Source organism: Salvelinus alpinus, chromosome 12 (assembly GCF_045679555.1).
Source record: "Salvelinus alpinus chromosome 12, SLU_Salpinus.1, whole genome shotgun sequence".
Lineage (NCBI taxonomy): Eukaryota > Metazoa > Chordata > Actinopteri > Salmoniformes > Salmonidae > Salvelinus > Salvelinus alpinus.
The window spans coordinates 14,545,846-14,568,271 of NC_092097.1; the positions used below are offsets into that span (position 1 = coordinate 14,545,846).

The following is a 22,426-nucleotide window of genomic DNA, read 5'->3' on the forward strand; positions in this document are numbered from 1 at the left end:
TGCTCCCTCTGAACATGTGTCAATGTGTTACGTGTGACCTTGAGCTTGAGTTTGGGCTGTACGATGGCCGGCTGAGGAGTTGGGGACTTGTGGCATCTGCCAGAGAATAGGCTATTCAGAAACAGTGCATTTTGGGCTTCATCTTACATGACTCCAAGCTACATCCACAAACATAACCTTTTCTGCTAATAGAATGGGAAGCCAGCACCATCTAGAGATATCCAGACGGCGGGAAGAGGATTGTCCCTGCTCAGTAGACTAGAGAGAAAGGACAGGACCGCCACTAACGACTTTACTGAGAATTCTCAGCTCAAGCTACAGTGGGATCACCTTCCTCTCTGTGCACCATTACTCCTGGGAGTAACGTTCATTTCAGTGTTTGTGTGTGTGTGTATGTGTGTGTGTTTGAGGGATCAGGAGTACTCGGATCAGGTTCCCTCACCAGCAACAGGAAGTCTAACTTTCCCCACTGATAGAGCCATTGCCATTCAACAGGGGGAACTGGTCCGCTCCCGAAACAAAGCCCCCCTCTGTCCTACAGGCCCCCCAGAGTGAGCTAAAACCCCACACGCAGTAATGGACTACTTTAAGAGCTGATCTGCCTCTAATATATACGCTCTTATGTTGCTCCAGGTCTCCACATCTCCAAGTCTGTGTGGTGAAAATGGCGTCCTGCCCTAATGCGGATGACTCACAGAGCTCAGAGGAGTTCATGCTTGGAGCATCTTCCTGTACTAAAGCTCCCCTGGCCTGCCCTGCAGAGGTCTAATTCCTGCTGCTTCACTCCCTCTACTGTTGGGGATCATGCACCTGTCCTGTAATATAGATAGAACCAGCACTTCTTGGAATAGGCCTTAGATTGGCTTTATAGATGGTAGTTTTGAATGAAGTAAGCAAAACAAAACAAAATAATAATGTGGTATGAGGGCACCCTGTTCCCTCCAAACTCAACCAAATCTCTCATTCTGCTTGTCAAATGGTTTGACAGCAAATGTAGTAGCCTGGTTAAAAATCACCATCCGTCTTGATCATGCACGTTTTCCCCTCTGTCGTTGTGTGCCTTAGCTTGCTGATGGTGTCTCAGTGTTTGCCCAGTCCCTCTCCAGGCCTCCTGGGCTTGTTTCCACAGGTGGCCTGACCTCTGAGGCAGTGTGGCGTAGCTGAGCCCAGTCTCCCGCCATTATGAGCCCTGGATCAACATTTAATATGAGCCACTCCCCAGTGCTTCTGTCTGTCTGAGCAGAGGGTCGAGCAGGGTCGAGCAGGGGATAGGAGGGTAGAGGAGAGCAGGGGATAGGAGGGGCGAGGAGAGCAGGGGATAGGAGGGGAGAGGAGAGCAGGGGATAGGAGGGGAGAGGAGAGCAGGGGATAGGAGGGGAGAGGAGAGCAGGGGATGGGAGGGGAGAGGAGAGCAGGGGATAGGAGGGGAGAGGAGAGCAGCGGATAGGAGGGGAGAGGAGAGCAGGGGATAGGAGGGGAGAGGAGAGCAGCGGATAGGAGGGGAGAGGAGAACAGGGGATAGGAGGGGAGAGGAGAGCAGCGGATAGGAGGGGAAAGGAGGGGAGAGGTGAGCAGGGGATAGGAGGGGAGAGGAGAGCAGGGGAGGGGAGAGCAGGGGATAGGAGGGGAGAGGAGGGGAGAGGAGAGCAGGGGATAGGAGGGGAGAGGAGGAGAGCAGGGGATAGGAGGGGAGAGGAGGGGAGAGGAGAGCAGGGGATAGGAGGGGATAGGAGGGGAGAGGAGGGGAGAGGAGGGGAGAGGAGAGCAGGGGATAGGAGGGGAGAGGAGGGGAGAGGAGAGCAGGGGAGAGGAGAGCAGGGGAGAGGAGGAGAGCAGGGGATAGGAGTGGAGAGGAGGGGAGAGGAGAGCAGGGGATAATGTACAGTAGCTGGCAGACTTTTCCTTTCAGATTTCCTCTTCTTTTTTTTCTTGTGTATTTACCCCCAACGAGACATCAGAAAGTTCCATTTCTCTGACTGATACAACAAGAAACCTAAGTGGCATGTTGGGTTTACAATGAGCTCAATGCCAAATCACCAGGAGAATGGCCTCTAATGCTAGTATAGGAACAATAGTTTCCTCTTAGTAATGCTCTAATTGCAGTGCTACAGGAGCATTAAGGAACAGATGGAATATGATTTTCTACGCAGCCTGGTAAACGTTCTGTATTTGTTTAGAGAACGTTCTTTCACTGACAAGGGGAGGGAGGGAGTTATTATCTAAATATGTATATTGTAATGCCCGGGGTGTAGTGGAGGAAGGAGTCAGACACAGGAGACAGAGAGTTCAGAGTAGCGTAACTTTTAATCACACAGAGGTGAACACGACGCCACTCCAACCAAATGCCCCAACACACTAAGGGAACAAAATAATCAGAAAAGACAACGTACACGAACCGTGACACACAAGCATGTACAAACCGTACACAAAACAATCCCGCACACCCAGCAGGCAGGGCTGCTGGGTAATAAAGCCCCACTAATCACCCTAACCACAAACAGGTGTAACCAATAAACAAATAAGGAGGGGGAGGAAAAAGTCAGTGGCAGCTAGTAGGCCGGTGACGACGACCGCCGAGCGCCACCCGAACAGGAAGGGGAGCCACCTTCGGTAGGAGTCGTGACATATATCTAATGTATAACAGTATTATTATCTAAATATACATATCTAATGTATAACAATTATCTAAATATGTATATCTAATGTATAACAGTATTATTATCTAAATATGCATATTTAATGTATAACAATTATCTAAATATGCATATCTAATGTATAACAATTATCTAAATATGCATATCTAATGTATAACAGTATTATTATCTAAATATGCATATCTAATGTATAACAATTATCTAAATATGTATATCTAATGTATAACAGTATTATTATCTAAATATGCATATCTAATGTCTAACAATTATCTAAATATGCATATCTAATGTCTAACAATTATCTAAATATGCATATCTAATGTATAACAGTATTATTATCTAAATATGCATATCTAATGTGTAACAATGATCTAAATATGCATATCTAATGTATAACAATTACCTAAATATGCATATCTAATGTATAACAATGATCTAAATATGCATATCTAATGTATAACAAGTATCTAAATATGCAGATCTACTGTATAACATTATTATTATCCAAATATGCATATCTAATGTATAACAATATTATCTAAATATGCATATCTAATGCATAACAGTATTTATTTCAAGTGTTATGGATGTTTAAGGTTTTTGGTTTGGGGAAAATTAACATATGGCAAGCTAGCCATAGATGTTTAAAAGGGTCATATGTTTGGTTTGTCACCACCCTTTAGTGTACATTATGACTCCATTATCCGTCCGTTATCAGATGATTATGGGCTTCGATTACATATGTTTTGGAGCTGGATACGGAGAGCTCTATAGAGTCTATTGTTGCTCTGTAGTGCTCTGACTCCCTCCTCACCAAACAGATGGTTACATTCAGCTACTCTCTGAAAACAAACATACGCTGAGGAGTTGCTGACAAACTGGTTCAGAAAGGGCTTGAACTGGCCCCTGGAGTGTGTCTGTCTGCCTGCCTGCCTGCCTGCCTGCTTGCCTGCCTGCCTGCCTGCCTGCCCGCCTGCCTGCCTGCCTGCCTGCCTGCCTGCCTGCCTGCCCGCCTGCCTGCCTGCCTGCTTGCCTGCCTGCCTGCCTGCCTGCGTGTCTGTGTGTGTACATGTGCACGTACGTGCAAGCGTGTGTGTGCATGTGTGTTGAACTTCCCATCCAGTAGCACACAGCCAATGATATACAGAGGGGTGTAGTATGGGGACTCATCATTCAACCCAACTCTCAAACACAAATAATCACGGGGTGAGACCACATGTCGCAGCTCTTACGCATAGGGCCCCGACAGCTGTCAATCACACAGATGACCTATAAACAGACCCTTGGCAGATACTCTTATTAAATCAAACTGTACAAATATAGCAAATCTAATGCTATGAATCGTTGATTATTGAAGTAACCCAGAGTTAAATTTAGATACGGTATGGAAGACTTGTAATATCAGATTCCATGGTAAGTATGTTGAGAAACGTCTGTGGATTGAGTTTATTTTAAGGTCCTGTGGTTTGATGGGGGACATGGGGATGGCTTTCGTCTTGTCTTGGTATTCAGAAAACTTCCTGAGAGACAGTCAGACAACCAGATAGGAATGTATTTTTCACCATGTTCAAACAGAGGGGATTGAATATAAACACACACCTTCTTTGGCTTTATGGAGGCATGTTTTATTCCCAGAGTAGGGTGACCAGTTTAGAAACAGGTCCTGCATAAACATGGATCTGAATAAACGTATTTTTACCCTTTTGCAATATCAGAAGGATTTGTTACTTGAAACTATGTTGTGCAGGTTTTGACTTTGAAGCTGTGATACAACAGGACCATTTGAAGCTGTGATACAACAGGACCATTTGAAGCTGTGATACAACGGGACCATTTGAAGCTGTGATACAACGGGACCATTTGAAGCTGTGATACAACAGGACCATTTGAAGCTGTGATACAACGGGACCATTTGAAGCTGTGATACAACAGGACCATTTGAAGCTGTGATACAACAGGACCATTTGAAGCTGTGATACAACGGGACCATTTGAAGCTGTGATACAACAGGACCATTTGAAGCTGTGATACAACGGGACCATTTGAAGCTGTGATACAACAGGACCATTTGAAGCTTTGATACAACAGGACCATTTGAAGCTGTGATACAACAGGACCATTTGAAGCTGTGATACAACAGGACCATTTGAAGCTGTGATACAACAGGACCATTTGAAGCTGTGATACAACGGGACCATTTGAAGCTGTGATACAACAGGACCATTTGAAGCTGTGATACAACGGGACCATTTGAAGCTGTGATACAACAGGACCATTTGAAGCTGTGATACAACGGGACAATTTGAAGCTGTGATACAACAGGACCATTTGAAGCTGTGATACAACAGGACCATTTGAAGCTGTGATACAACAGGACCATTTGAAGCTGTGATACAACAGAACCATTTGAAGCTGTGATACAACAGGACCATTTGAAGCTGTGATACAACGGGACAATTTGAAGCTGTGATACAACAGGACCATTTTATTTGAAGTTGACCCTCTGATTATGTGCAGGCATACCTTAGTTCTAATATATAGTATTTAAACAGTAAAATACTTGAATTAGATCTACATCCTTCCTATCTGTCATCTACTGTTTTTTCCTGACCACAATTTAACCACTAAAATTACCATACATGAAGGATAGTTGTGGCATTGTGGAGATGTTGTTTTTTGGTGGACTCCTAAATTAGTTCAGTAGAAGCTTATTGAGTAAAACCTCAATGTTTGTCAAGCAGCAGTATATGATTGCCACCCTGCTAAGCCCTACACTGTAGGGTCCCATTGATTGTTTGTCTTTGGTGTCGGGCCCGAGCAGCGGAGAGACAGTGGGCCTCTCAAACAGCACTGCCCTGTCTGTACATGGCTGCTGAACTGTGGAGAACGTATCAAACAAACACTCCAGTCTCACAGGGAAGGGTCTATAGGAAGAGTCCTGTTACTCTTGACATAGGAATGTCTGTCAACTGCATTCTTAATGTAGCCGCAGAAGACCCACTCAGACCTTCAGATGACCAGAGAAAAGCACCCTTGGCAGATGTCCATGCCGGTATTTAACAGAGATATGGAGGAAAGACAGTATTGAGATGGCAACACAATGATACGCTCTCTAGCACTTGTCACTGACCGACTGTATTGGGTTTCAACAGTGTTGATAATATAAAACCATCCCATAACCCCACATGGGTATGCAGGACAGGGGTGGAATGTGTCAGTTGAGCCTGCATGTGTGTGTTAATCTGTTTGTGTACAGCAGCTGTCTTTCCCTAATGGATATTTTGCTCTCTTCTTCCCCCTCTCCTCTCTGCAGAGCTGAGGTCCACCGGCACTGCCCAACACTTTGCCTACCTGCTCAACACGTCTGACTACCGTATCCTGCGTATGGACGAGGACCATGACCGCATGTACGTTGGCAGTAAGGACTACATCCTGTCCCTGGACCTGCATGACATCAACAAGGAGCCGCTCATTGTAAGACCTTACAGTCACTAACCCTGTATCTATTCACCTTCCCTTACCTACTCTCACCTCTTCTCCCCTCACCTCTCCTGCCCCCTCTCCCCTCCTCTCTCATCTCCAGAGCTCTATGATCCGTGGTGAGGCTAACCCTTTACCTCAGCTCTCAAAAACGGCTCCCGAGGGTCATATGTCTCATTTCGCTGCCCTGTGTCTGACATTTTGATTAGCTCACCTACAGTTTGTATTGGACTGCACTATTTTCTGGAGACAGGGGTTGTAAAACATTGTAAAAACAAAATCTGGATATGACCATTCCAAGGGGGCTAATAGTACCCTGTGGCAGGTTTAGCCCCACATCTATAAAGTCCAGTGATGTTGAACGGGTTGTGCGATGTGTTGGGTTATTGCTATAAAATGACCTTTGTTCCCCCCCTGCCTTCAGCTCCACTGGCCTGTCTCTCAGCAGAGGAAGACTGAGTGTCTTCTAAGTGGAAAGGACACCAATGTAAGTATTTCTGTTGACTCTCGATCTCCACACAACTAATTCAGGATTTATGTTTCAGATCAGGTGACTTGTGCCACCTGTAATATGTAGTAATGTATTTTCTATATTTAGCTATAAAGCTATCTATAAAGTATATATATACAGTGGGGAGAACAAGTATTTGATACACTGACGATTTTGCAGGTTTTCCTACTTACAAAGCATGTAGAGGTCTGTAATTTTTATCATAGGTACACTTCAACTGTGAGAGATGGAATCTAAAACAAAAATCCAGAAAATCACATTGTATGATTTTTAAGTAATTCATTTTCATTTTATTGCATGACATAAGTATTTGATCACCTACCAACCAGTAAGAATTCCGGCTCTCACAGACCTGTTAGTTTTTCTTTAAGAAGCCCTCCTGTTCTCCACTCATTATCTGTATTAACTGCACCTGTTTGAACTCGTTACCTGTATAAAAGACACCTGTCCACACACTCAATCAAACAGACTCCAACCTCTCCACAATGGCCAAGACCAGAGAGCTGTGTAAGGACATCAGGGATAAAATTGTAGACCTGCACAAGCTGGGATGGGCTACAGGACAATAGGCAAGCAGCTTGGTGAGAAGGCAACAACTGTTGGCGCAATTATTAGAAAATGGAAGAAGTTCAAGATGACGGTCAATCACCCTCGGTCTGGGGCTCCATGCAAGATGTCACCCCGTGGGGCATCAATGATCATGAGGAAGGTGAGGGATCAGCCCAGAACTACACGGCAGGACCTGGTCAATGACCTGAAGAGAGCTGGGACCACAGTCTCAAAGAAAACCATCAGTAACACACTACGCCGTCATGGATTAAAATCCTGCAGCGCACGCAAGGTCCCCCTGCTCAAGCCAGCGCATGTCCAGGCCTGTCTGAAGTTTGCCAATGACCATCTGGATGATCCAGAGGAGGAATGGGAGAAGGTCATGTGGTCTGATGAGACAAAAATAGAGCTTTTTGGTCTAAACTCCACTCGCCGTGTTTGGAGGAAGAAGAAGGATGAGTACAACCCCAAGAACACCAATCCCAACCGGGAAGCATGGAGGTGGAAACATCATTCTTTGGGGATGCTTTTCTGCAAATGGGACAGGACGACTGCACCGTATTGAGGGGAGGATGGATGGGGCCATGTATCGTGAGATCTTGGCCAACAACCTCCTTCCTTCAGTAAGAGCATTGAAGATGGGTCGTGGCTGGGTCTTCCAGCATGACAACGACCCAAAACACATAGCCAGGGCAACTAAGGAGTGGCTCTGTAAGAAGCATCTCAAGGTCCTGGAGTGGCCTAGCCAGTCTCCAGACCTGAACCCAATAGAAAATCTTTGAAGGGAGCTGAAAGTCCGTACTGCCCAGCGACAGCCCCGAAACTTGAAGGATCTGGAGAAGGTCTGTATGGAGGAGTGGGCCAAAATCCCTGCTGCAGTGTGTGCAAACCTGGTCAAGAACTACAGGAAACGTATGATCTCTGTAATTGCAAACAAAGGTTTCTGTACCAAATATTAAGTTCTGCTTTTCTGATGTATCAAATACTTATGTCATGCAATAAAATGCAAATTAATTACTTAAAAATCATACAATGTGATTTTCTGGATTTTTGTTTTAGATTCCATCTCTCACAGTTGAAGTGTACCTATGATAAAAATGACAGACCTCTACATGCTTTGTAAGTAGGAAAACCTGCAAAATCGGCAGTGTATCAAATACTTGTTCTCCCCACTGTATATATACAGTTCCGGAAAAGTTTGGACAACACCTACGCCTTTTCTACATTGTAGAATAATAGTGAAGACATCAAAACTATAAAATAACACATATGGAATCATGTAGTAACCAAAAAAGTGTTATTTTATATTTGAGATTCTTCAAAGTAGCCACCATTTGCCTTGACGACAGCTTGGCACGCTCTTGGCATTCTCTCAACCAGCTTCATGAGGTAGTCACCTGGAATGCATTTAAATTAACAGGTGTACCTTTAAAAATATATATTTGGGGGATTTCTTTGCTTCTTAATGCGTTTGATACAATCAGTTGTGTTGTGACAAGGTAGGGGTGGAATACAGAAGACAGCTTTATTTGGTAAAAGACCAAGTCCATATTAAGGCAGGAATAGCTCAAATAAGCAAAGAGAAACGACAGTCCATCATTAAGACATGAAGGTCAGTCAATACGGAAGATTTCAAGAACATAGAAAGTTTCTTCAGGTGCAGTCGCAAAAACCATCAAGCGCTATTATGAAGCCCAGTTGAAGGGCATATTTTTTTCCTTTATTTAACTAGGAAAGTCAGTTAAGAACAAATTCTTATTTTCAATGACAGCCTAGGAACAGTGGGTTAACTACCTTGTTCAGGAGAAGAACGACAGATTTTTACCTTGTCAGCTCAGGGATTCGATCTTGCAATCTTTCGGTTACTAGTCCAACGCTCTAACCACTAAGCTACCTGCCGCCCCATATACCTACGAGGATTTTATTTGGCCCTGTAAAATCCTGGTTCCTCTCTGTCTGGACAAACAGACAGGGCAGGACTGGCACCAACAAGTCTCACTCTTCCCCATCTGCCAGTGTAGGGTGTGGATAAATAGATTATACTAGCAGTATACTGTTATACTGGCACACTGGCATGTTAATATATTGACATTTCCATTGATGTTAAAGATAATTGCCTCTTGTACTATGCTTTATGTTGTATATAGGTATTATCATACATGTTGATAATCCATTCATGTCTGTCTATGTTTGTCCCCATGCAGGGCGAGTGTGGGAACTTTATCCGTCTGATTGAGCCATGGAACAGGACCCACTTGTATGTCTGTGGTACTGGGGCCTACAACCCCATCTGCACCTACGTCAACCGTGGACGCAAACCACAGGTTAGAGCTCCACACCTTATTGAATACATTGAGTCTGTGTTCACATAATGAAGAGGTGAGGGAGCCTATGGCGCTGTCTGTAAAATCAAATGTATATATTCATCACATGCTTTGTAAACAGCAGGTGTAGACTGTGAAATGCTGACTTATGGTTCCTTTTCCAACAATGCAGAGTTAAAGATCAAAATGTCATACAAAATTGAAATAGTAACACGAGGAATGCAGTTGATTTCTTTCATCACATTCCCAGTGGTTCAGAAGTTTACAAACACTCAATTAGTATTTGGTAGCATTGCCTTTAAATTGTTTAACTTGGGTCAAACGTTTCAGTTAGCCTTCCACAAGCTTCCCACAATAAGTTGGGTGAATTTTGGCCCATTCCTCCTGACAGAGCTGGTATAACTGAGTCAGGTTTGTATGCCTCCTTGCTCGCACTAGCTTTTTCAGTTCTGCCCACAAATTTTCTATAGGGTTGAGGTCAGGGCTTTGTGATGGCCACTCCAATACCTTGACTTTGTTGTCCTTAAGCCATTTTGCGACAACTTTGGAAGTGTGCTTGGGGTCATTGTCCATTTGGAAGACCCATTTGCGACCAAGCTTTAACTTCCTGACTGATGTCTTGAGATGTTGCTTCAATATATCCACATCATTTTCCTACCTCATGATGCCATCTATTTTGTGAAGTGCACCAGTCCCTTCTGCAGCAAAGCACCCCCACAACATGATGCTGCCACCCCCATGCTTCACGGTTGGGATGGTGTTCTTTGTCTTGCAAGCCTCCCCCTTTTCCTCCAAACATAACAATTGTCATTATGGCCAAACTGTTCTATTTTTGTTTCATCAGACCAGAGGACATTCATCCAAAAAGTATGATCTTTGTCCCCATGTACAGTTGCAAACCGTAGTCTGGCTTTTTTATGGCGGTTTTGGAGCAGTGGCTTCTTCCTTTCTGAGCAGCCTTTCAGGTTATGTTGATATAGGACTCATTTTACTGTGGATATAGATACTTTTGTACTTGTGTTCTCCAGCATCTTCACAAGGTCCTTTGCTGTTGTTCTGGGATTGATTTGAACTTTTCTTACCAAAGTACGTTCATCTCTAGGAGACAGAATGCGTCTCCTTCCTGAGCGGTATGGTCCTATGACCACGCAGCCGGAAATTGCTCCGAAGGATGAACCAGACTTATGGAGGTCCTCAAAATCAGGCTGATTTCTTTTGATTTTCCCATGATGTCAAGCAAAGAGGCACAGGTACACCTCCAATTGACTCAAATTATATAAATTTGCCTATCAGAAGCTTCTAAAGCCATGACATCATTTTCTGGAATTTTCCAAGCTGTTTAAAGGCACAGTCAACTTAGTGTATGTAAACTTCTGACCCACTGGAATTGTGATACAGTGAAGTATAAGTGAAGTAATCTGTCTGTAAAGAATTGTTGGAAAAATTACTTGTGTCATGCACAAAGTACATGTCCTAACCGACTTGCCAAAACTATAGTTTGTTAACAAAAAAGTGGTGGAGTGGTTGAAAACAAGTTTTAATGACTCCAACCCAAGTGTATGTAAACTTCCGACTTCAACTGTATATTGTGAATAACAGTTCCTCTCTCAAGGCGAAACATCTTTCCAACACTACCCCTCGGTAACCACCAAGCCTTGGTACGAAATAGATCGTTATCATTCTCTAAACCCACATCTCCACATAGTTTTGCAAACAGGCGTGCACACAGTGGATGTTGTTTGATGTAGTTTACAATTTAAGTTATCTGCTACAGTATATCTCCTAGTTCTGTGCTCAGCTCTTTTGCCACTAGTTGCTCTCGGTGTATCATACAATGCATCCATAGGTCAGAGGAAGACATACATATTCATAACTAGAGTGCAGAGGCCTGCCCACCATCCCACCATAGATGGAGCCACATCTGTGCAAAAGCCCACCATTTGATCCCATAGAATCTGTTTTTCATCAACATAGCACATTGAACATCCCGTGCCATTTAATCCTCGGGAATCATGAGACAGAACTATATGTCTTCGTGAATATCATCCCCCAACATATATATCGAACAAAAGTCAATGCCACCGGGGTCTGACAATCTGGATGGAAAATTACTGAAGATAATAGCAGACGATTTTGCCACTTCTATTTGCCACATCTTCAATTTAAACCTACTAGAGAGCGTGTGTCCTCAGGCCTGGAGGGAAGCTAAAGTCCTTCTGCTACCCAAGAATAGTAAATCCCCCTTTACTGGCTCAAATAGCCGACCAGTCAGCCTGTTACCAACCCTTAGTAAACTTCTGGAAAAAATTGTGTATGAGCAGATACAATGCTATTTCACAGTAAACAAATTGACAACAGAATTTCAGCATGCTTATAGGGAAGGACACTCAACAAGCACAGCACATACACAAATAACTGATGGTTGGCGGAGAGAAATTGAGGATAAAAGGATTGTGGGGGATGTCTTGTTAGACTTCAGTGCAGCTTTTGACATTATCGATCATAGTCTGCTGCTGGAAAAACTTGTGTTATGGCTTTACACCCCCTGCGATAATGTGGATAAAGAGTTACTTGTCTAACAGAACACAGAGGGTGTTCTTTAATAGAAGCCTCTCAAATATAATCCAGTTAGAATCAGGAATTCCCCAGGGTAGCTGTTTAGGCCCCTTGCTTTTTTCAATTTTTACTAATGACATGCCACTAACTTTGAGTAAAGCCAGTTTGTCTATGTATGCGGATAGCTCAACACTATTCATGTCAGCTACGACAGTGACTGAAATGACTGCAACACACAAAGAGCTGCAGTTAGTTTCAGAGTGGGTGGCAAGTAATAAGTTATCCCTAAATATTTCTAAAACTAAAATCATTCTATTTGGAACAAAACACTCACTAAACCCTAAACCTCAACTAAATCTTGTAATAAATAATGTGGAAATTGAGCAAGTTGAGATGACTAAACTGCTTGGAGTAACCCTAGAATGTAAACTGTTATGGTTAAAACATATTGATGCAGTAGTAGCTAAGATGGGGAGAAGTCTGTCTATAATAAAGTGATGCTCTGCCTTCTTAACAACACTATCAACAAGGCAGGTCCTACAGACCCTAGTTTTGTCGCACCTTGACTTCTGTTCAGTTGTGTGGTCAGGTGCCACAAAAATGGCTTAGGAGAATTGCAATTGGCTCAGAACAGGGCAGCACAGCTGGCCCTTGGATGTACACAGAGAGCTAATATTATTAATATGCATGTCATTCTCTCCTGGCTAAAAGTGGAGGAGAGATTGACTTCATCACTACTTTTATTTATGAGAGGTATTGACATGTTGAATGCACCGAGCTGTCTGTCTAAACTACTGGCACACAGCTCGGACACCCATGCATACCCCACAAGACATGCCACCAGAGGTCTCTTCACAGTCCCCAAGTCCAGAACAGCCTATGGGAGGCGCACAGTACTACGTAGCGCCATGACTACATGGAACTCTATTCCACATCAAGTAACTGAAGCAAGCAGCAAAGTTATATAAAAAAAATAGATTAAAAAAACACCTTATGGAACAGCGGGGACTGTGAAGCAACACAAACATTGGCGCGCGCACACACACACACACACACACACACACACACACACACACACACACACACACACACACACACACACACACACACACACACACACACACACACACACACACACACACACACACACACACACACACACACACACACACACACACACACACACACACACACACACATGGATTTAGTACTGTAGATATGTGGTAGTGGTGGAATAGGGGCCTGAGGGAACACAGTGTGTTGTGAAATCTGTGAATGTATTGTAATGTTTTTAAAATTGTATAAACTGCCTTAATTTTGCTGGACCCCAGGAAGAGCAGGTGGAGATCCATAATAAATACAAATGCATGGGCATCTCGGCCCTCACAGCTAACGTCCATTTGGAGAGCATAAGCTGGGGAGTTTGAGTCGTTCAGTCAGTTTCCTCTTGATTGCTAGCAATAGCATCAATTCTTTGTTTAACAGTGTTCTCAGAATGGTATTGATGTGAGTTTCTGTGCCTCTGCCTCCGCACACATTGTTTTCACCATATCAATTGCGTCCGGTAATATCAAAGGTTCTGCAATAGTGTGTGGCTTCATAGCGTAGCTGGCCTAGCCATTCACCATGGGAATGATTCAAGTGCAACACGTGCGGCCTTTTCCTATAAGGGCACAAGGCGAGACCCAGATGCAGACACGGGAGGCAGAGATGTCCAAGATGTTTATTAACAATCCAAAAGGGGTAGGCAAGAGACTGGTCGTGGACAGGCAAAAGGTCAAAACCAGTTCAGAGTTCTAGAGGTACAGAATGGCAGGCAGGCTTGAGGTCAGGGTAGGTAGAATGGTCAGGCAGGCGGGAATGGAGTCCAGAAAACAGGCAAAGGTCAAAACCGGGAGGACTAGTAGAAGAGAATAGAAAAGCAGGAGTACGGAAAAAAACATGCTGGTTGACTTGAACATACAAGACGAACTGGCACAGTGAGACAGGAAACACAGGGATAAATACACCAGGGAAAATAAGTGACACCTGGAGGGGGTTGAGACAATCACAAGAACAGGTGAAACAGATCAGGGTGTGACATTTCCCATGATATAAGGGCGCTCTCTGATTGAATTTAGTCATTTAGATTTGAATAATTTTGATTTAGATTTTTAAGGTTAGCCACATTACAATGATTTTTAGATACAAAGACGATATTATACTATATATGTATTTTTGTATTTTTTGGGGGTAGATTTTGGAAATTCATCTGCGACCCCATTTTCATATCAGATGACACCACATTGGGTCGGGATCTCTAGTTTGGGAATCACTGCAGTAATCCATTGCTTCTGGTTGGGATATGTACAGTCACTGTGGAGACGACCTCGTCAAGGCACTTATTAATGAAGCCAGTGACTGATGTGGTAAACTCCTCAATGTTATCAGATGAATCCCGGAACATATTCCAGGCTGTGATTCTGAAACAGTCCTGTAGTTTAGCATCCGCTTCATCAGACCATTTCCATATTGAGCACGTCACTGGTACTTCCTGTTAGAGTTTTTGCTTGTCAGCAGAAAGCAGTATATAGTTATGGTCTGATTTGCCAAAGGGAGGGCGAGGGAGGGCCTTCTATGCGTTTCTTTGCACAGGAGACATGCTGGTAAAAATTTGGTAAAACGGATTTCAGTTTCCCTGGATTAAAATCACCGGCCAAGAAATGATCTGTAGAGATCATCTCCACATTTACTCTCCATCCCACAGCCTCCCTCCCTTCCATCTTTCTCTCTCATTCTCTCTTTCTCTCTGTTTCTCTCTCTCTCTCCTCTCTCTCTCTTCATCCCCACATCTCTCTTTCTCTCTCTATGTCTCTCTCGCCATCCTACCTTCATTCCTACCTTCACCATCCTCTACCCCTCTCGATCTCCACTGCTTCATCTCCAGCCCCAGGCCTAGGCAGCCATTGGAGTCTCAGTCTTCACAACTGTCGTCCCCAGCGTTACTTCTCACCGTTACTGTTACGGCGCTGAATGTTAATTCTCACTCTTTAATTTGAGGTCTTGAGTTTCGTAGAGCCAGGCATCACCACCACGGAATACTTTACCCCTCTGCTATTTCATATGGATCCATATGATCATTACTAACAAAGGGCATCCATCCCTCCCTCCATCCATCTATCCATCCATCCATCCACTCATAGCTCTAGAAGCCCTGTGAGACTCTCAGTTGGCCTGCTCCCGCTATGCTCCCTCAGCCTCCAGTCCTCACCATATGAGAAGTTGGGTAATTGGCCATGAGAGCTCCCGTTATGGGGTGCCAGTGGAATGTTCTAGTTATAGTACATTAATGAGATGGCTTTTATTTTCCCCTTCATATTAAACAGACAGGTCAGACTCTTCCCGTGAGTCCCCTCTCTCTCTCTCTCTCTCTCTGCTGGTCTGGAGTTAAGTATGGGAGCAGAGATGTGAAATGGTACACCACCATACACACAGCTTTTCCAGACAGGAAGCCAGGAGAAGGCGAAATGCTGCTCATTGCCAGAAATCTACTGTGCTCATTGTCTCATGTAGATGTATACACATACACACACACACACACACACACACACACACACACACACACACACACACACACACACACACACACACACACACACACACACACACACACACACACACACACACACACACACACACACACACACACACACACACACACACACACACACACACACACACACACACACACTCATTCTCACACGTCAGGAACCTGCTTTGACATTTGTAACTGAAGACATCCAGATATATTGTTATCAGCTTGCCAGATACCATCATTCTTTCTTTTTCAGACGTTATTCAGACACGTACTATTCACTCAGCTGTAGACAACTTCCTTTCTAAATACCTAAAGGATATATATTAGCCTACACGGGGCTATGATAGCTAGTATTGTCTGTAAAAGCCAAATGTTGGTTCTTGGCGGTGGCTCAGGCCAGGATTTAATGTATGTACCATACTGTGAGAGACTGTATTGACTCAACCACATGGTACAGAACTAATATTGATGATTTTCACACCATCTGGTGAAGTTGAGCCACGCAGGCATTCCTTGCACAGAGAATGTAGAGAATGAGATATCCACACATTTTCCCCACAGGCTTTCCAAATGACATTATTGAAACAGTCATGTAGTCACATCAGTCCCAGACCAGTTTACAGAGTTACTGAGCTCACGTCAGGTCCCACCTACTGCAGGTGCGTAACATCTAGAATGTGTCGCTGTCTCCTGTTTTAGGCCGCCATGCACCTGCAGATGCCCCAGACCGGAGGGAGGGCTAGCCGCGCGGCCCAACCAAACGATGTGTCCGAAACACTGGGACTAAAGGTGGGACGTGGGTCTGGGTCAGGTGCCCATCACTAGCATGGGCACGTCTGCCTGCCTGCCTGTCTGCGCCTGAGCCTTACTTTTATGGGCTGGGGAGACCCACTATGGGACTCAGCCAACATGCCATGCCTCTGTCTCTCTCTCTCTCTGTCTCCCTGTAGGGGAGGGCTGTGCATGTCTCCCGACCCCTCAGTTCTATCTGTGCTCATTCTGTGTGTCTTGAAGTATTTCTGTCTTTATCATTTGAATTGTCCCACTCTGTTGGTTGTCTAGTGAAGTGGATCGCTTATCTCCTCATGGCTAAGCATGTCTTCTCTAGACCCTGTCCATTTTTAGTTTCATCCATCATGTTTGTGTTGTCCGTTGCTCTCGTTGTTCATCTGTCCATTTTTGTGTAAGCCTCACTTTCTGAGTGCTCTCTCTCTCTCTCTCTCTTTCTCTTTCTCTCTCTGTGTGTGTTTGGTGAACTGATTTGTCAGTATTTGCGTTGCCTGCTTCTTATGCATGAGAGAGATGGAAGCCCAGCATTTTGTGATTTGCTACACAAGGTCACAGAACATGTTGATACAGTACACAATCAAATATACATGTTTTATTTGTGATAGATACATTAGTAACTTTCCTCTCCTCCTCACATTGTCTTGTCACTTGTCTTAGAGGGCACAGAATGCCCCACCCTCCATTCCTTTACCCCCCACCCATCCTCCTTCTGTAGGAATGCGGGCCAACCCCTCTCACAAATCTCACACGGTTAATGTCTGACCCTCTCACACTGCAGCCCCGTTGGTTCAGGACAAACACCAGCCGACTGTGTCCAACTACTAAAGCAGAAAGGAAATAATAGACCCATATAGCTGAGCATTACTTGAATGTTTGTGCTCTCCCACCATTCGCAGCACAGGAAGGAACTCTTAACCCTTTGAACGACAGGGCCATTATGTTTTCAGCCTTATGTTTTGAATGTGTTGCATGCAACACTTAATCGTCTGTAGGGTAAAATCTTTCTTAAAGGTTTAAAAACATGTTCAGAGTATATCCCTTGGCACATGTAACCGTTGGTGACTTGGTGCACGTCAACATCTGGCATCTCTTGCAGGGAGCTGCCAACACCTTCAGATTTACATGTGCCGTTGATTTTAATCAAAGGTGAGAGGGGATCTCATAAAGGTGCACGTAGGAGCCAGTGGAGAATAACTTTGGCAAGCACCTCACTTTCTCCTGCTCGGGTGTTGACGGACAAGGACAGAGATGTCTTCGTCTCTGCTCCCCTTCTTCCTCGATTGAAGAGCGAGCGTTTGGGGGATTTGACTTGTTCTGGTTTGTGGCAAGGCTACGGGGCATGTCATCGCATGCCATTGGCTGTTCCCACCCGCAAATCCAAATACCTGCCAATCACCTTTCAGTGCTGTGTATAGGGATGCCAGGAGTCATGAGCATCAGTCATCCAGCCTCCATCCAGGAAGTGTTTTCACTGAGCAGGATTGCAGGTGTCAGCGGCAGTAGGGGTACATAAACAATTGTAATCAAGAGGGGATGAGAGACATTTGGCATAGGAGACATTTTTGTGCAGAAAGAACAACCTTTGACGCATTATTCCCCCAGTCCTTCTAGTGCACTATAGATGGATTTAGAAGAGTTGAATTGAGAGTTTTTTTTCTGTATGAAGGCACTCTCATTATTCTATGTTTCATCCTCTGAAACCACAATGCCTTATAGGCCCCAGAGGACCTACTGGAAACATATTGCACTGCCTCATTTTCCCTCCACTAGGGAATTACTGTGACATGATGAAGAGCACTATGAATGTATCGCTTTTTTCTTATGATTTTTCTATTTCAGGAATACATATGGCATTTGGAGCCGGGCAAAGTGGAGTCTGGGAAGGGAAAGTGCTCCTACGACCCAAAGCTCAACAGCGTCTCAGCTTTGATCAGTGAGTATCATCTACACTCGGCCACATGGCTGGAGAATGGCTGGAGAGGTCCCCAGTCCAGTCCAGATCATCCAGTTCGTCCCCATGGCTCACTCAGTGACTCTGAGGGACCTTGAGGCCATGTCCCCTGTGTACGCCTCCTTTTATTTCCCACTACTAAAAATGGCCACCTCCTCTATCCTCAATTCAATGGCCAATTTTGTTTTTGGCACACTTAAAAAATGTTTTAATGCCTAAGTTATGTCCAGACAGTGTCCTTTTCCATTCTGTGCCTATTTCCCACGAGATAGATCACAGTGGAATGGTCATCTCATCTCTCATGATAAAATCATAAGGCATTTTGCTTTGTTAGGATTGAAAGAGCTGTGGTCAGTCTGGGCACATACCACTGGGTTCACTGTTTTAATAAGCAAATCCTTTCCATCGTGGTTTCGTGACTTCCAATGGAAAAATACCAAGAACATATTCACATGATTTGTTGTGGTCATTTACCTTCATGAGAAATCCAATAATTTGCTATTCCAGCTAGGAAGGTAGCGACTATGATTTACCTTTGGTTGCCATTATATCATTAAACTGTATGGAGTAAGGTGAGATAGAATGTAATGTCATTAAATTAGTTTGGGGATCGGGTTTAGCATGAGTAAGAAAATAAAAAGAAAACAAAAAAGGGAAAGTGGGAAATTTGAGCATCATTTTTTGGGGTGGTCAGCGTCAGTATCAGCTGATTTACATGGCATTATCACAATGCACAATTAATGAGTATTGTCAAAAAGAAAGAGTATTATTAGCCATGTGGGTACAGCGATTGGACGTAATGACATAGTCATAGTCAGTCAGGCCAATACAGGGGGAAAACAACAACAATCAAACCTGATGTACAGTGGCAAGAAAAAGTGTGAACCCTTTGGAAATTCCTGGATTTCTGCATAAATTGGTCATAAAATTTGATCTGATCTTCATCTAGGTCACAACTATAGACAAACACGGTCTGCTTAAACTAATGACACACAAACATTTATACGTTTTCATGTCTTTATTGAACACACCGTGTAAACATTCACAGTGCAGGGTGGAAGAAGTATGTGAACCCTTGCATTCCATAACTGGTTGATCCTCCTTTGGCAGCAATAACCTCAACCAAATGTTTTCTGTAGTTGCGGATCAGACCTGCACAACGGTCAGGAGGAATTTTGGACCATTCCTCTTTACAAAACTATTTCAGTTCAGCAATATTCTTGGGATGTCTGGTGTGAACTGCTCTCTTGAGGTCATGCCACAGCATCTTAATCGGGTTGAGGTCAGGACTCTGACTGGGCCACTCCAGAAGGCATATTTTTGGGGAAATCTGTTGAAGCCATTCTGTTTTTGATTTACTTCTGTATTTTGGGTCGTTGTCCTGTTGCATCACCCAATTTCTGTTGAGCTTCAATTGGCGGACAGATAGCCTAACATTCTCCTGTAAAATGTCTTGATAAACTTAGGAATTCATTTTTCCGTCGATGATAGCAAGCTGTCCAGGCCCTGAGGCAGCAAAGCAGCCCCAAACCATGACGCTCCCTCCACCATACTTTACAGTTGGGATGAGGTTTTGATGTAGGTGTGCTGTGTCTTTTTTTCTCCACACATAGTGTTGTGTTCCTTCCAAACAACTCAACTGTAGTTTCATCTGTCCACTGAATATTTTGCCAGTAGCGCTGTGGAACATCCAGGTGCACTTTTGCAAACTTCAGACTTGCAGCAATGTTTTTTTTGGACAGCAGTGGCTTCGTTCTGTGGTGTCCTCCAATGAACACCATTCTTGTTTAGTGTTTTACGTATCGTAGACTTGTCAACAGATATGTTAGCGTGTTCCAGAGATTTCTGTAAGTCTTTAGCTGACACTCTAGGATTCTTTTTAAACCTCATTGAGCATTCTGCGCTGTGCTCTTGCAGTCATCTTTGCAGGATGGCCATTCCTAGGGAAAGTAGCAGCAGTCTGAACTTTCTCAATTTATAGACAATTTGTATTGTCGTGGACTGATGAACATATAGGCTTTTAGAGATACTTTTCTAACCCTTTCCAGCTTTATGCAAGTCAACAATTCTTAATCTTAGGTCTTCTGAGATCTCTTTTGTTCGAGGCATGGTTCACATAAGGCAATGCTTCTTGTGAATAGCAAACTCAAATTTTGTCAGTGTTTTTTATAGGGCAAGGCAGCTCTAACCAACATCTCCAATCTCGTCTCATTGATTGGACTCCAGGTTAGCTGACTTCTGACTCCAATTAGCTTTTTTTTAAATCATTAGCATAGGCAGTTCACATACTTTTTCCAACCTACACTGTGAATGTTTAAATGATGTATTCAATATAGACAAGAAAAATACAATAATTTCTGTGTTATTAATTTAAGCACACTATGTTTTTCTATTGATGACCAATTTATGCAGAAATACAGGTAATTTGCAAAGGGTTCACATACTTTTTCTTACCACTGTAGATTAGCCAAAATAAAAGGTGCTTAATATGGGAACGATTACAACTTAGTGCTTGACATTGTCACAACGCACAATTAGAACGATTACAGCTAACGACAAAAAGGGACAGTGGTGGTCGCTGCAGCAGGGAGGAGGGAGAGATAATGGGTGCTAGTCACACAGTCACTCGCTTTCATTTTGTTTAACACAGCGCAGCAAGTCTGAGCCCGGCCCGCCACAATCAAATCAATTGCGGTCGGACTACCTTTAGTCATTTGTGTGTCTTAATTATTTCATCAAACAGTGTGCTTAAAGCAGCAGACAAGCTCAGTGCATATAGTTGATTAGATTAAAACATATATGGAAAAATACACATTTAAACATTTTGACCAATCGATTGGTCAAAAGAATAGATGACTCCCGGACGACCGGAGAAAGGCCTACATCCATTAGTATAAACAGACAATAATGAACTGAAAGTCCCGTACCTTCAGTGGAATGTCTCCAAAAAGTGTTGTGGTTTGCTAGCGAAGCCAGTCTCAGCCAAACTAGCCAGTGTTTTGGCCAGCTAGTCGGTGGCAACTCAGGGCAAACTTTTTCGGCCATAGTTTTCCAGGTCTTCTACTCCCCAGTGGATCTTTCTGCAAGTTCCATGAATCTGTCGGCCTCCAGGGCAGAGTGCAGCCACACCACTTCTCCGTTTTGGGTGATTCTCAGCTGGGCAGGGTAGAGTCGGAGGCCACGTTCGTAGAGCTTGGACATGGCGTCTTTGAGCTCAGCCCTCCTATTAGTGACCTCAGGGCTGTAGTTCTCATAGAAGCGTACAGTGTGCCCATGGTATTTCAGGGGCCCCTTCACCCGTGCAGTCCACAACACAAGGTTTGGTAACGGTGGAAGCAATCAATGACAGTGCGAGGCTTCCGGCCTGGTCCAGGCTTCTGAATGAGGCTGTGGTGGGCCCTGTCTAGCTCTGGAGGAGAGGGGAAAACATCTTCCCCTAGGACCTCCACACAGTCGGCCGTGTTTGGCTGGGGTAGGCTGTCATTGTAAATAAGAATTTGTTCTTAACTGACTTGCCTAGTTAAATAAAGATTACATTTTTAAAAATTGCATTTCGATGTCTCTCTTCAGCTTTTCGCATGTCGTTTCTAGTGTTTAGACCCTGCCTGAGGTATTTTCAGCAGCTGCTTCAATGTCGATGATCCGCTGGCCTTGAGAAGTAACTAGAGTGTGAATGTTGTCCAGTTTCGCATCCATTCTAGCAAATTAAGTCTTGAATCCTTCAGCTATTAAGACAACATTTTTCTCAAGTTCAGGGGCAATGCCCGCCATTGTTACTTGCCAATGCAGTTTCTCTTGCACGTCAAAGTTAGATCTTAGTGAGGTGGCCTCTGGTTTGTCAGGTTTTGGCAGTTTAGGCGTTTTCGATTGCCACAGGTATTACAAAACTGCCTTTATTGACTCTAGTTAGTACATACTAGTAGTTTAGTTGTTGCTCCGTTTTCCCTGAGCCCCTGTTGTCCTGTTAACCCCACCCTTGAGAACTCCCGGTAGCTGTCAAATGCATGCTGAGACACCTGCTGTCATATGAGGCCC

At 44.0% G+C, this 22,426-nt stretch overlaps 1 protein-coding gene across 4 annotated transcripts in view; it reads left to right on the forward strand.

Annotated features, from left to right (window-relative positions):
• The window catches only part of LOC139535580 (semaphorin-3F-like), a 94,987-nt gene that overhangs the window by 53,055 nt on the left and 19,506 nt on the right, over positions 1–22,426 (forward strand). For 2 of the 4 annotated variants that reach the window (XM_071335131.1, XM_071335130.1), the window contains exons 3-7: positions 5,968–6,128; positions 6,559–6,621; positions 9,399–9,518; positions 16,351–16,440; positions 18,280–18,373. In XM_071335131.1, the coding sequence (XP_071191232.1) occupies positions 5,968–6,128; positions 6,559–6,621; positions 9,399–9,518; positions 16,351–16,440; positions 18,280–18,373 (528 nt within the window). The remainder of the gene's footprint in view (positions 1–5,967; positions 6,129–6,558; positions 6,622–9,398; positions 9,519–16,350; positions 16,441–18,279; positions 18,374–22,426) is intronic. The other 2 variants (XM_071335133.1, XM_071335132.1) reach the window with 1 other exon arrangement.